This window comes from Carassius gibelio, chromosome A16 (genome assembly GCF_023724105.1).
Source record: "Carassius gibelio isolate Cgi1373 ecotype wild population from Czech Republic chromosome A16, carGib1.2-hapl.c, whole genome shotgun sequence".
Lineage (NCBI taxonomy): Eukaryota > Metazoa > Chordata > Actinopteri > Cypriniformes > Cyprinidae > Carassius > Carassius gibelio.
This window is the reverse complement of record NC_068386.1, coordinates 30705850-30721991: the sequence shown is the minus strand read 5'-3', so window position 1 is coordinate 30721991 and position 16142 is coordinate 30705850. Positions and strand designations below refer to the sequence as shown.

Below are 16142 nucleotides of genomic sequence, written 5' to 3'. Positions count from 1 at the left end.
AGTATTCTTAAAATGTATTTCAAATTATTAATAATTTGTAATATAGAATTATTCATGGTATTCAGATGTGCCCATGACAACAATACTTTGCAATTCATTTCTGTGATATACCGCATTACTGAATACAGCGCATGTCTTATATATATGATATGAACCTTTCTACGTGTACTGCGTTAAGCTAACTGAGACATGTTATATCATTGCACTCTTGTTGATTTTGATTGCTTCCATTATCCTCATTTGTAAGTCACTTTGGATAAAAGTGTCAGCTAAATGACTAACTGTAAATGTAAACTAAAAATGCTGCTACTCTGTTACTCACTAAACAGACACAGAGAGGTGTTTGTGTGTGTGCAGCCAGAATACGAAACTTTGCGCACATGCAGCTTTTGAAAAAAAAAATCGGTCTGAAAAGTTGCTAAATGTAGCGACAAAGTCACTAAGATAGCAACACTGCCCCTAATTATAATACAGCTATTTTCAACTCTAATAAGTGTAACGAATGCACACAGGAAACAATAGATCCAATCGCTGTATTTTAATTGGGTATTCAAAATCAAAATCCAAAAAACGGGCAAGAGGTCATAACCACAAAATCAGTCCGAAACAAGAAAAACACAAGGGAACACGAGAAAGCTGGGTGACGGAAAACAAGGACTCCATCAAACAGATAGAAACAGACTGGTTTATATAGACAGGTGAAAATGATCAAAGTGGAGACAGCTGAGTGCAATTAACAGGTGTGCAATTAACAGTGATGAAGGGACAAGGCTTTGTGGGAAATGTAGTGCCTGTGGGGTGACTATGGGGAAGTGAGACCACTAGTGGACACCCAGGGAAACACAGACCAGACACCGGGACATTACCCCCCCCCCCCCCCCCCCCCAAGGAGCAGCTACCAGATGCTCCATCGAACACAAGGACAAACCAAGGAACACAGAGACCAGGAGGGAGGTGGACTGGTGGAGGATAAGGGGGAGGGACGGAGGGCCAGGTCCATAGAGGGAAAAAGAGACAGGAAGTGAAAAAAACAAAACAAAGAGGCCAGGAGGGAACAGAAAGTTCAGGGGCACAGGGTGGAGCAACAGGGCAGGAATCCAGGGTGGAGCAGGTGGAACTGGAGCCCACCGGGATGGCGCAGATGGAACTGGAGCCCACCACAGCCAAGCAGACAGGACTGAGGCCCACCAGGGCAGTGCAGAGAACCACCACTGCCTTGGGTTGAGACAGAGGCCCATCAGGGTGGCACAGAGGGCCACCACAGCCGAGCAGACAAGACAGATGCCCACTAGGGCAGCGCAGAGGACCACCACCTCCGTGTGGTCGAGATAGAAGCCCACCAGGGCGGCACAGAGAACCACCACAGATGAGAAAGAAGCCCACCAGGGCGGTACAGAAGACCACCACAGCCGTGCGGTTGAGACAGAAGCCCACCAGGGTGGCGCAGAGGACCACCACAGCCATGCGGTTGAGACAGTAGCCCACCAGGGCGGCTCGGAAGACACCACAGTCGTGCGTTCGAGACAGAAGCCCACCAGGGTGGTGCAGAGGACCACCACAGCCGTGTGGTCGAGACAGAAGCCCACCAGGGCAGCGCAGAGGATCACCACTGTGGGATCGATGGCACAGGAGAGCAAGTCTGGTTAGGTAAGCCTGAAATAGAGAACATGAACAGGTTAAGGGTGGCCTCCGTGGCCCTGATGAGATGGTAGATGGTCCATGGCCATGACAGGGCAGGTGGTGAGTTCCTGGATGGCCTCCATGGCCATGACAGGATAGGACGAGCGCTCAGGAAGTTTGGCTGAGACGTGACGAGGCTCTGGAAGTTCAGCAGAGACGTGAAGAGGCTCTGGTAGTTCAGCAGAGACGTGAAGAGGCTCTGGTAGATCCGTGGTGATTTGACTGGGTTCAGGAAGATCAGCGGTGGCTTGATTTTGCTCATGAAGAACACTGGTGACTTGACCTTGCCCATGGATATCATTGGTGACTTGACTTGACCCCTGAGGTCTAACTGTGGTAGTGCTTGACTCATGAGTGTTAATGGTGACTTGACCTGACTCAGGACGGTCAACAGGAAAAAAAACTCGACCCTGGAGGGACCACAGGAAACTGACTCTACTCTGGAGGGTCAACGGGGACCTGACTCGACTCTGGAGACCTGTCTGGAGACACAGGTTTAGAGTCGGCCATCACACCTGGAGAGACAGGTGTGGCTGGGGTATCCCTCTGAGACCGATGTTGTAGGTACATGGTGAACCCCCCAAAATCCAGGATCTCCAGCTCCTTCATCTCCCACTCAGGCACAGGGTTATTATGGCAGGCTTTAAAAAGGTCCTTAAGTGCCTCATCATTGTATACCATGCAGTATTTTAATGGGGTATCCAAAATCAAAATCCAAAAAACAGGCAAGAGGTCATAACCACAAAATCAGTCCGAAACAAGAAAAACACAAGGGAACACGAGAAAGCCGGGTGACAGAAAACAAGGACTCCATCAAACAGATAGAAACAGACCAGTTTACATAGACAGGTGAAAACGATGAAAGTGGAGTTAGCTGAGTGCAATTAACAGTGATGAAGGGACAAGGCTTTGTGGGAAATGTGGTGCCTGCAGTGGGGTGACTATGGGAAAGTGAGACTACTAGTGGACACCCAGGGAAACACAGACCAGACACTGTGACTATAAGAAGCTTAACTTGAGCACCAATTCAACATACACTGAAAATAAAAATATATATATATATATATTTACTATATTTTGGTGAGTGAGTGATGTAACGTGTGGCCAAATATGGTTTCCCATGGTGTCCTGGAATTCGTGCTCTGCATTTATCCCATCCAAGTGCACACACGCAACAGTGAGTAGTGGACACACACATACACACACACCCGGAGCAGTGGGTAGCCATTTGCTATGGCACCCAGGGAGCAGTTGTGTTTTTGTGCTTTTGTCAAAGGAAGCCCAGTCATTTTATCGAAGGTGGATGAGAATACGTTTCATTTACTCCCCCACATACAATCCCTGCTGGTACCGACACGCGAACCAGTGACACTTGTGTTATAAGTCCAACTTCTCTAACCATTAGTCTACTGTAATATGGGACAGTAGTGTGAAATGTATATACGTTATCAGCATTATAGTGTATTTGCATGTAAAACACATGTAAAAAGTGTTATCTTTTGGGCAATGTAAGACAAAAAAAAAAAAAAAATTACTGAAAGCATCAGTCTGGGTAGCAATCCCTAGACTCTGATGTTAAGGGTTATTTAGCCTGGCTAATGGTTCCATCATATATCCTGCTTCATCACTGACTATTGTGTTATTGATACAAATTTCATCTGTGCTTCCTTATTAATAAGTAGCTGTTATATGTGTTTGTGTGTATTTACATGTTTATGACTTTCTGTTGCTGGGACTTTTTAGCGTTCTGTGGAGAGTTATGTAGATAAAAGAATGGGAACCAGTTACGGCCCTCCGGCAGGGAAAAAAATGTCCATCTTTATTGACGACATCAATATGCCTGTGATCAACGAGTGGGGTGACCAGGTAAGAAACTGCATATGAGAAAAGCTGCTTAATAGTTTCTTTAAGATGCATGATGTAACACACTATTTATTTAATTGTTTTATTTGATTTTTTTTTATTTTTTTATGTTGTTTAATTCCCAAGAAGCACAGGTGAATTCAACAGTTTCTAGATTTACCTGTATTATATTCACTAACCACCCAAAATATATATTTTAAGGTCTACCTGTGCTGTTACAGGCAAATAGGTCTCCTTTATATTGGAATGAAGTTTATTATTCACAAAATTCAGCATTGCTTGGCTTGACATTATTTTGTTTAAAGGAGACAGTTGTGTAAATTTTCTCTTAGACATGTCAGCAGTCATTTATCAAATTATGATATAATAAATTGTGATTATAAATCGAGACACTTGATTTGCATAATTCCTTTTTTAGTGCACTGGTGCTAAAACATCTATTTCTCAACAGTACTCTCTATTCGCCAAGTTTGAAAAAAAAAAAAAAATGTTAACAGAGCCCATTTACTTTCTTCACAGGTGACCAATGAGATAGTTCGGCAGCTTATGGAGCAAAATGGCTTCTTTAACCTGGAGAAACCAGGAGAGTTCACCAACATTGTGGATATCCAATTCTTGGCAGCTATGATTCATCCTGGAGGGGGACGAAATGACATCCCCCAGAGACTGAAGAGACAGTTTTCTATTTTCAACTGTAGTCTTCCTTCCAATGCCTCCATAGACAAGATTTTTGGTGAGTATTTTGGTCTCAAAATTGTAGCAGTAACATGAAATAACAGACAAAGAGTGAAAACCAGAAGTGCATAAGTGATATTTTGGCTGAAATGGAGGAATATCAAATGAAAGCTCTCGATGATCTCATTGTACTCCAAAAAGGACAATTGAATTCATAATAATTTTGGAGTTATTCATCAGAAACCAAAAGACTTAACACTGAAAATACCAAGTCAGTTGGTGCCAAAAGGGGGTAACTACACTTTCACCACTTTGGCATTGAGAAATGTATGGAGGGTAAAGCTGGTGGATAACACGTGGATCAAAATGACTGACACAACAAGTAAGCCTGGTTGGTCAACCATGAGAAGACAGCAGTTTTAGCTACGGAAGATATATTATCAAGCTTACTTTGTGACAACGAGCTGGATGATGATGGAGAACATTAAAATATCCAGCATTCAATGTCAATTCAATTCAATTCAATGTCACACTCAATGAGGTGTAGCTAGCTAGCCGGTAGTTACCAATAACTTACATTTTAATGATATATCATAGAGGCACTCAGTTACAGTGTAACAACAATGAGTTTTACATAGTAATTAACTCAAATGATATATAGGGAATTTGAATAATTAATCAAGAATTTGATTAATATATATCTCAGATGACAGTTACATTTAATTTTATTGATTATGAAAAATAGCTCAATTGCCAATACCAATACTAATCACAGGGCACTGTAATTTACTCATTAATATGTCAATATTAATTCTTCATATCAATTATTGTGATATCTCTTACTATAAATTACTGCAGATCAAACCGTGGTATGTCCAGCACACCACTGTAGACCTATCAATTTTCAATAAAGTTATCACGCCTTATAATTCAAGGAAAAGTATTCTCTGGCCATGAAAATATTATCCTATCCTTATGATAAATTTAGTTTCTAAATTTAGAGCTTGTAGCTAAAGATCAGAACATTTCAGTGACTCGTAATGTGAGTGGGGTGGAGTCCAGGCCAATCATTTTATATATGGGTTTTTAATAATTCAACTAGTAATACATCAAACTACAAATCACACAGAGTAAATATGCGTACGAAAATACAGACAATAAACATTTACAAGACATAACGGAATCCAAATAAAAGAGAGAGAGAGAGAGAGAGAGAGAGAGAGAGAGAGAAGTGGAGAAAGCGAGAGAGATCACAGAATGAGCTCAGGTATGAAAATCAGTCAGTAAACCTTAGTGGAACCAACAACGAATCAAATAATAGCAACACTTTAAAGCAGCATTTAAATCTCCATAGAAAACGATACTTGCATGGCCCAGTGGGTGAGCGTGGTACCGGCGACGCACGTGTGATGTCACGTGGTCCTTTGAAAACTGCGCGCGTGGGCCGGAGGCCGTGTGACGCGCGTGCAAGCTGCGCTGGATCTTGGCGTGAGCGTGGAGTCACGTGTTCCTTTGTTGCAAAGAGGTGTTCGTTCATCTTCGCGCGGTATTTGAAAGGTTCAACAAACAATGTTCCAGAATTCGTCTTCATTGTGTGGAGAGGCGAATAGTTGAATAAACTTAGTAAAGAAAAGAAAACAAAACAACGAAAATGAAAGTTTCCAAATGAGCCATGAAAATGGCTTTCCTCTCCTCAGTCCGTGTGCTGAGGGGGGAGGAGAACTGAGCGCGGCCCGAGGCCGCGCGGAGCGATGTGTCCGAGAACGGAGAACGGGAAGAAGAGCAAGAAGAGAGCGAGAAGAGAGAGTGGACCTTGTTTGGTCAATTCTTATAGCTTGAAATAGTTCACGCCCATTTTCGAGGGAGCATCCAATGAATGTCCGCGATCTGAAGCGGAGGGAAAGTTCCTTTGTCTCGGTTGAGACAACCCCCTGATGATTTAGGGCCTGTCCGATTTCATCAGGAATATTAAAGCAAGTTCATTATTCCAGATTAAATACATTTTTCATTACTTTGCTCTAGATAAATGGGTCTGTCAAAGCATGACGATTACACAGATACTAAAATTAATATGTGCAAATGATCAAAACATGAAGATACATTCAAATGCAGAATTACACACATTTAAAGATTTGATTAACACATGATAACACTGCAGATATTCCCAATTTATATGGGAAACCTCTAATGTACCGCAAAAACAATACTATACACATTAAGACTACATTTGAGTACATTCTATCATTCTTTTGTAAGGATTAGGTTTCCTGTCCTGTGGTCCTGTGTGGTCGTAAAATTTTACGAGCTACCAAGGAGTGTGGGGGTTGCAGAACATTTCTTTTTGAGAAAGTATAAGATTGAAATCAAGCATTTCCACTTATAAGTCAGCACTTTAACCATTTACCCAGGATTAACCATTTTATGCAATACACAAACATTCAAAATATATATTTAATAAAGGACTTACAAAAGTAAGGAACAAAAAGAAAGGTTTCTTTTTGTGTGTGTGTGTGTGTGTGTGTGTGTTAAGGAATTTGGTTTCAGGTATCCTTTGAGGCTCGCATGGGTATCGTAAAGTAATTTAAGTCCAGCCAGGCTGGCATTTAGTACCAACAGTCTGAATTTATAAAACAGAATTTAACCCATGAATCGCTGACCTGCATATCTGTTACATCTCCCCCTTTACGTCAGATGAAGTCCCTGTGTGGACATCATCGGACGGCAATCATCCGGATGGGCAGATGACAGGTGAATCGTGATGGTCATGCAGCAGGTGGGTCATGATGACAGGTGGTTCCTGAAGCTGAGGATTCAGCTTGGTGAGGTTCGGTATTGTCTTTGACTTTGCGTCCCTTTTCCGGGGATTCCATCGGAGACCTCCAGCCACAGTTGTCGTGAGTTTGGCTGTAGAGGTTTGCATCTCGTTGAGTATCCTGTATAGGATGAAGGTCACGCCAAGAGTCAGGGTGGGACCAATGACGGTGAAGATGCACCGTGCAGTGTCGGCAGCAGTCCAGGCTAGGACCGCAGATGACTGGTTCAGAATGGGCTGTCGAGACAGTGCTTGGAGGGCTGTATCGACAGGAGTAATGTCAATGTGTTGGGTGGTACCTTTCAGTACTTGGTCCAGCAGGTTGGCACGGGTGGCGGTGTCATGCTGGTCGTAGGTCAGCATAGCTGAGCGCACAGGAGTGTTGACGAGCCATCTGTTACCCACAATCTCTGCTTGCGTTTCTGTGACTTGTGTACGAGGCTTGGCTTCGGCAGGGCAGCGCGTATCGCTGACCCAGGGTTGCAGCTCGCAGATTCCTTCAGAGTTGTGTCTGAGGAAGGGTTTGCTAAGGCAGAGATAATGAATGTCTTTGGTTAAAGTACACATGTGCATGTTTGGGGCCAGGTACAGCTGTGTGTTGCTGTCGTGGTAGGCCACCACATTTGGAATGTGTGTTTTGGTGTGGGTGTTGCTCTTCCACATCCTGACACTGACAATGTCTTTAGGTCTGTAGACTTGGTTTGACTCACTGATGAGTTGGTTCAGGAGCACGTTCACTTCTCTCTGTTTGGGGTTTACGTGCCGTAGGAAGGCGCTATTCAGAGAGTTGGCCAGGTGTACTTGTAGCAGGTCAGCTGGCATGGTGATGGCGTAAGACAGCACAGTTAACACAAGGCTTAAGGGTGTCATGTATGGTGGGGTTTTACTCGTGGTTAGGCTGTCTTTGGAGGAGCTAACCTCCCACAGCATGGCTGTTGTTAATGCTGTTAACAGCTGAGTCTGGGTAAAGTCCTTCTGGAAGGCAGTAAACAGTGGTTTCAAGGAGTTTACAGTCTGGTTCGCTGCATTGACACTGGACATAACAATGTTAAACATTCTGGCGGCAGCAGCGGCTCTAAGCAAAGCTCCCGGGAACTGTTTGGAGCGGTGGTGGTGTCCACCTAACTCCATTTGTGTAACCGTCACTTTCTCATGTTGGCTGAACAGGTGTTTGACATCGGCCTCAGTGTGAGTGAGGGAGTCCTCTCTCCATCGGAACCTTGTACAGCTGTATTCGGTTACAGTGCTGGGGTAGTGTGCCCTGTCATCGGTAGTCAGGAGTCTCAGCGGTTTTCTCGGTGGCAGCTGTCCTCTCTTTGGCTGACAGCACGGCACGGCAAACCACAGCAGCATCCTGGTACAGATAATAGGGAGAGAGAGAGAGAAAGGGGAGAAAGAAACAAACAAGGCCTGTCTTTGGTTGGACAGGACAGTCTCTTTGCTTCGTGGGCGGTGACTGGGTTTAGCTCGCCCTCGCCCATGTTTTGCCACATCTTGCTGCTGGCATGACGCTTGCTTCAGTGTTTTGTCAGTGGCTCTGGTGCTGCGTGGTGCAGCACATGCTGCGTCATGGAAATATATTGGCCTTATCCCCCTTTTGCTCCGTGGCATTACACGCCCTGGCATTGTGATGTCAGACGGTGCACAACCCACAATATTGTTCTGTGCACGCAGCATGGTTTGTGTATCATGCAGTGGTCTGGGGCTTTGGTTGTCAGTGACTGTAGACTGGTTGCCAGGGTGGATGGAGGGGTCTGAGAGGTGGTAAAGCAAAGTCATTATCAAGGTTTCAGAAGCCCGCATGTCCGCTATGTTGGTCTGTGTAGACAACGGAGCCTGCGTAAGCGATTCTGAGGTAGGCAGTTTAGCTAGTAAAGTTCTTGTGCAGTGTGTAATCACTTCAACCTTGAATGTGGGTGGGTGGGTTGGGAGTGACCACAGAATGTTGTTTAGTGTGCCAGTTTTGGCAAGGGTGTCAGTGTGATCTTTAAAGTCCTCGTCTAGACTTGGTAACTTTGAGTGTCCTTTTACCTTCTTCCAGTACACGATCACATTGTGTGTTTTTGTGATGTTATCACATTGCTGGAACAGGTGTTGGTGTTTGACATGCTTGTTTGCAAGTGTGAGTCCGAGTTCCACACATTCAGGTGAGGATTGGAAGAAACCCAGCGTGTGGTGTAAGGTTTGACCACCTTGCAGGTTGAGCCGAACAGCGACCCCTTTGGTGTAAGCTGGTACCACCGTACCCTGTTTGTTGACTAAGGTACAGAGGCTTGAACTTGGGCCTGTTGTTAGGGCGTTGTACTCATGGCTGGCTGCTGGGGTTCCCGTGACCTCTGTGACCTGACCGTCTGGCTCTGTGGGAGTTCCCGTGACCTCTGCGACCTGACAGTCTGGCTCTAGCAACCTGTGTGGCTGGAGAGAAAGAGGTTCTCGCACTTGAGCAAAGTCTTTTAGCTGTTTGAAGTTCAGAAAAGGGTCAAAGTGTTCTAGCAGGTCTTTGTCGATGAGCAATGTATGAGTGTTCATTGGTGGGACATACATGGGATGTATTAGACTCATCGGAACGAATGTCAGGTGAATGGAAACAACCTGTTCAAACTGGATGTCATCCTGTCTGTACACCTGTACATTCAGTTCATAAGTTTGAGGTGTAAGAGTTCGATCTTGTCTCTTAGCTTCAAATTGGAGTCTTTTGAAAAGGTAAGATGAGATCACCGTCAGGTTTAGTCCTGTGTCGATCAGGTCTTCCCTGTTGACTCCTTTTTGACCCACCCCCTTTTTGACAGGGCTGCCCAGGAATGTTGGCATTAGGGCAGGTGGGACGATCGGTGGGTGATGAGGACCGGTCTTGTGTAGCTCGCTGCAAAGGCAGGTAGTCAAAACAGCATTTTCTGGTACCTTGTGTTTGTGGTACCTGGTGTGAGGACCTGTGCTGTCTCGTTCAGTTAGCTGTAACAGTTAACTCTGTGGTCTGTAGATGACAGGCAGTGTTCTGGGTGCTTGGCTCATCTTCCTTGTGAGTTTTCATGTGAAGAAGCACTTTCAGCACCCTCAGGATCTCTGCTGTCTCAGACGTGGCTGCACTGTGTTGCCCTCTGCTGGCTTGGAATGGTATTGACTCTCTGTAAAAATGTCTGTGACTGTGGTGTTGTAGGGCGCCATCTAGGGTTAACTCCAAGCAGTGCTCAGAGACAGAGACTTTGGGGTATTTCACAGTCTTTTCACAAATAGTCTTTTGCTTGGTGCAAGCTTTGTGGGCTAAGTTCCGTAACTCTTGTGTAGTCCTGTTACGGGGACACGCTGGGACTCTGAGATGAAAACTCCAACTAGCATGTAGGTTTAGGAGGGACAGAGTTTTTAAGTTGAAATCCTGTTCCATACCTGGTTCGTTGCATGCTCCGAAGTAGGTGTTTCGTAGCTGACTACAGAAAGTCTGTGGGTTTTCAAATCGGCCCTGTTTGAGGTCCATAGCAATAAGGAGCCCATGATCTGAGTTTGGATCAGAGAATTCAAGAATCAAAGTCTGTAGCAGTTGCTGGTAGTACGCTTTGACAGTCTCTGGTTGACGATCCAGAAAGCAATGCACATCACGGCTGGCCGTGATTTTTAACAGGTACAATGTGTTCACATCTGTCACGTTGGCGACAGTTTGCAAATAAAAGTCAATGGCTTGTAAAGAAGCATGAACATCATGTCCTCCTGCAGGATCTGGAATGAATGTAGAGATGCTTCTGGCTAGCTTGTGAAGTTCTCTGTGAGCAGTGCAGGGTTTGGTGACATGCGTTCTCTGGAAGGGTTCTCTTCCCTCCGTTGTTGACAGATGTTCTTGTAAGCTGGCTGGTGATTTCCTTAGAAGGGAGATTACACCCCCTTTTCCAGCTCTGGGTTCTTGGCTGAAAGGGTTGGAGTGGCGGCCCGGGAGAAATTTTGTGGTGTGCGTTTCTCCGATCCAGCCACTCTGTAACCTGTGAGATTGTCTCAGTTCGGTGTGAACAGTGTCAAGTTCATCTTGGAGCTTGTTGAATTTAGCTCGGGCCGCTTGCAAGTGTGTTTTGCAGGCCCAGGTTTTATAGTCTCTTTCTTTCAATTCAGTCTCTGCTCTTTTTAGGAGAGCGTCACCTTGCTGGAGTTTTTTTTTTTTTGCAGGGCATTGTGAAGTCTTTCAACTCCTTTCTGTAGCTCTGGATCTGTGTCGTCCTCTTTCTTGTGCTGGTTCTGGGTCTCGAGGAGAAGCTGATCAAGATGACTCTGGGTTGGGGCCTGGTCCTTCCAGGCCTCCTCCGCGATGTTGCTCCGTTCACTGAGCCGTGCCTGGGTGACGAGAATGTGAACTAGGCTTCCGAAGATCCTGGCGAGTTCTCTGTAGTAGTCGCTTTGGTTTGGATCGCGTGCCATCAGTTCATCTAGCTCGGTGTCTAGTTGCTCTGGGTGCTGCAGGTTACTGGCGTCCTTGGGCAGGAAGGGGGTCGTCATTGCTTTCAACCATGTCGAGAGGTGGCCCCCGTGGACTGCTGGACTGGATGCCTGGAACATCCTGATTCTCTGTCGGTGAGAGAAGTACAGCACACACACACAAAAAGACCAATGCAAGTTCGTTCTACATTTAACGAGCTATATTCATACGGGCTGTGCCGTTTATGAGAATTTTGGGGCTGACTGATGCAAACAGTCAGACAGTTAAGTAGCCAATTAACTTGGGTCAACGAAGGACCTGAAATGGAGATTTGACAGGCAGTAGCCTAGCGGGTCGTGTGATGACACCGGCTGCTGGTGGTCGCTCTACTATTTAACTTCGTTGGTGGCTCCCAGGTTACTGTCTCTATGTGAAATGAAAGAAACAAATCACAACAGAACAGAGGGTAGAAAAAGATCAAAGTGAAAAACAACACTTGAAATGAGATGAAAACAATAGAAACACAATGTGTTAGTGGGAATAAGGAGGCCTAAGCCTACTGCTAGGTTTTAAGATAGGGCCAACAGGTGAGTGGGCTATCTGGGTAGGAAACCTAGAAATATGGTGTGGCTTAAAGAAGCAAAAGGGTTAAACACTTAAAATATATCCGGGGGAATATCTAATATTCTGTGGTTTATAATAAGTGGATAGGTTTTATCACTTTTGGTTCACCTGGTTGAATTGAAGTCATTCAGGTGGGAACCAGTGGCTTGGTCAACCTCCCCGGTGCTCCCCAAACACTGAACCGCAGTGTCCCCGGTCCTCCGTTACTCTGGCGTGGCGCCGTCTCGAACGGCTTGTGACTTTTAGCACAACCTTTGGAGTGCCAAAATTGCTGATGTCTCTTGAGACAAGAGGAACACCGGTCGGGCAGCCTTGCTCACTGGAAACCTGAGATGACTGTCCAATCACCGAGGGAGTTCTACAATCAAATACACCAAGGATGAACAAAGGAAACTTAAAGTTAATTAAGGTTTGGTTTGTTTAACATCAATTGAGTAACTATATGTAGAGAGGAAAGGTAACAGCTTTACCTAATCATGATAAAACAAAACAAAGGAATTTATGATAATAATGGTAATTATCAAAATAACCTAAGTCAAAAGAGAGAAGAAAAATAATAAACATCAAATTAAAAGACAGGAATGAAACAAGGGAGAAGGAGTAGCTGGTTTTCACCACAAGGGGGGGAAAGTACTGCTTCTCTGTCTTTAACCTGCTGAGCAGAAAACTTAATTCAAATTAAAAATTCAAAACTGGTTTAAATCAAAATTTAAAATAAGCATGTAAGAATTAAAAGGAAAATCTGAATAATATCCTATAATAACCATTGATAGCTTGTAAGTTATCATTAATGATCATGAAATTAATCAAACAGTGTGAGATTAATCAAAGAGGGTAAAAGTGGACATTCAATTCAAAACAGAATGGAAAAGACATAGGTCTGTTAGTCGATTTAACAGGAGACTGCCACTAGATGGCTTACCTTCTAAGTGGGTCAATCAGTGGTTGACCTGAAACATCTAGACTTCAACTATTAAACAATTACATTTTAATTCAAATCATGTTTGAACTAAACTCAAAGTAAATGTAAACAGTCAAAGGCAGGGAACATTCTTTTGTTTCCCTGTAATAATATTCGCACGAGCAAAGCTGTAAATGCTAATAATTATCGAGAATTTAGACATCAAATTCAAATATACATCACAGGGGATTATAAATTAGCAATCAGAGCGCATTATCTGAAATGGCCACAGGTTGGCAGCTTTGCACTCATGCAAGCTGGAATCAGAAAGCAGGGTGTACCCTGAAATTTCTAACCCACGCGTTCCTCCTGGTGTTTAAATAGAGGAATTACAATTTCAATATGACTTAGAATTTATCTGATCGTTTGTCAGGCTGATTTTCTGCATCAAAAATCACAAGTAACAAACCAAAGGTTTTAATCTCTGAGGTGCTATATTAACATAGGTTGAAGAAGGATCCGTTCACTTCCAAAACACAACTGTAATAAAAACAGGAATTTTCCCACTGTTGACTCCAATAAACATTTATCAAAATAGCACTTATGTTTAAATGTTTTAGGTTTAAAAATCGGGTAGCTAAGCCAATTTTAGACCAGGAGTTTTTATCGTTTTATTTTTGAATATTATTGTGGTTTACCACGAATTCAATAACGATATTTAATAACAAGGCCTTTTTAAACTGAATCAGAGGAACATCGCTCATGTTCAGATTTACATGTTGCAACTAATAAAAGATTTCTTTATCTTTTAATTATTCATATTAAAATGTTCTCACTGTAAAAGATTTGGTCTTTCTTAACAGGATACTTTTTAACATTATACTGCAGTTTACTTTCATTAAAAAATAACAGTGACTATACTGTTAGGTTTCTACAAATACCTAGCGCTGACTGACCAGCTTTTTGCCTCAGTCAGTTGAGTGAGTTCGCGTCTTGCGACTTATCTCACCAGTAACGTTACATAATTTCATAGCGCACGTGCAGAAATTATTAAAAACCATATACGCAGATTGATTGCTCACAAAACGAAGTTTGAAATGCCCGCGTTCCTCCACCAAAATGTAACAACAATGAGTTTTACATAGTAATTAACTCAAATGATATATAGGGAATTTGAATAATTAATCAAGAATTTGATTAATATATATCTCAGATGACAGTTACATTTAATTTTATTGATTATGAAAAATAGCTCAATTGCCAATACCAATACTAATCACAGGGCACTGTAATTTACTCATTAATATGTCAATATTAATTCTTCATATCAATTATTGTGATATCTCTTACTATAAATTACTGCAGATCAAACCGTGGTATGTCCAGCACACCACTGTAGACCTATCAATTTTCAATAAAGTTATCACGCCTTATAATTCAAGGAAAAGTATTCTCTGGCCATGAAAATATTATCCTATCCTTATGATAAATTTAGTTTCTAAATTTAGAGCTTGTAGCTAAAGATCAGAACATTTCAGTGACTCGTAATGTGAGTGGGGTGGAGTCCAGGCCAATCATTTTATATATGGGTTTTTAATAATTCAACTAGTAATACATCAAACTACAAATCACACAGAGTAAATATGCGTACGAAAATACAGACAATAAACATTTACAAGACATAACGGAATCCAAATAAAAGAGAGAGAGAGAGAGAGAGAGAGAGAGAGAGAAGTGGAGAAAGCGAGAGAGATCACAGAATGAGCTCAGGTATGAAAATCAGTCAGTAAACCTTAGTGGAACCAACAACGAATCAAATAATAGCAACACTTTAAAGCAGCATTTAAATCTCCATAGAAAACGATACTTGCATGGCCCAGTGGGTGAGCGTGGTACCGGCGACGCACGTGTGATGTCACGTGGTCCTTTGAAAACTGCGCGCGTGGGCCGGAGGCCGTGTGACGCGCGTGCAAGCTGCGCTGGATCTTGGCGTGAGCGTGGAGTCACGTGTTCCTTTGTTGCAAAGAGGTGTTCGTTCATCTTCGTGCGGTATTTGAAAGGTTCAACAAACAATGTTCCAGAATTCGTCTTCATTGTGTGGAGAGGTGAATAGTTGAATAAACTTAGTAAAGAAAAGAAAACAAAACAACGAAAATGAAAGTTTCCAAATGAGCCATGAAAATGGCTTTCCTCTCCTCAGTCCGTGTGCTGAGGGGGGAGGAGAACTGAGCGCGGCCCGAGGCCGCGCGGAGCGACGTGTCCGAGAACGGAGAACGGGAAGAAGAGCAAGAAGAGAGCGAGAAGAGAGAGTGGACCTTGTTTGGTCAATTCTTATAGCTTGAAATAGTTCACGCCCATTTTCGAGGGAGCATCCAATGAATGTCCGCGATCTGAAGCGGAGGGAAAGTTCCTTTGTCTCGGTTGAGACAACCCCCTGATGATTTAGGGCCTGTCCGATTTCATCAGGAATATTAAAGCAAGTTCATTATTCCAGATTAAATACATTTTTCATTACTTTGCTCTAGATAAATGGGTCTGTCAAAGCATGACGATTACACAGATACTAAAATTAATATGTGCAAATGATCAAAACATGAAGATACATTCAAATGCAGAATTACACACATTTAAAGATTTGATTAACACATGATAACACTGCAGATATTCCCAATTTATATGGGAAACCTCTAATGTACCGCAAAAACAATACTATACACATTAAGACTACATTTGAGTACATTCTATCATTCTTTTGTAAGGATTAGGTTTCCTGTCCTGTGGTCCTGTGTGGTCGTAAAATTTTACGAGCTACCAAGGAGTGTGGGGGTTGCAGAACATTTCTTTTTGAGAAAGTATAAGATTGAAATCAAGCATTTCCACTTATAAGTCAGCACTTTAACCATTTACCCAGGATTAACCATTTTATGCAATACACAAACATTCAAAATACATATTTAATAAAGGACTTACAAAAGTAAGGAACAAAAAGAAAGGTTTCTTTTTGTGTGTGTGTGTGTGTGTGTGTGTGTTAAGGAATTTGGTTTCAGGTATCCTTTGAGGCTCGCATGGGTATCGTAAAGTAATTTAAGTCCAGCCAGGCTGGCATTTAGTACCAACAGTCTGAATTTATAAAACAGAATTTAACCCATGAATCGCTGACCTGCATATCTGTTACAACAGCTTAGCTACAA

General features: G+C 43.1%; 1 protein-coding gene and 1 long non-coding RNA gene across 3 annotated transcripts in view; both read left to right on the top strand.

The window, feature by feature from the left end:
* dnah5 (dynein, axonemal, heavy chain 5) overlaps positions 1-16142 on the top strand; it is a 245639-nt gene that overhangs the window by 81326 nt on the left and 148171 nt on the right. For both annotated transcript variants that reach the window (XM_052619029.1, XM_052619028.1), the window contains exons 48-49: positions 3424-3546; positions 4063-4276. In XM_052619029.1, the coding sequence (XP_052474989.1) occupies positions 3424-3546; positions 4063-4276 (337 nt within the window). The remainder of the gene's footprint in view (positions 1-3423; positions 3547-4062; positions 4277-16142) is intronic.
* On the top strand, positions 4284-15647 carry LOC128030941 (uncharacterized). The gene is made up of 2 exons (XR_008188002.1): positions 4284-5449; positions 14684-15647. It is a non-coding gene; the product is annotated as an uncharacterized LOC128030941 (long non-coding RNA).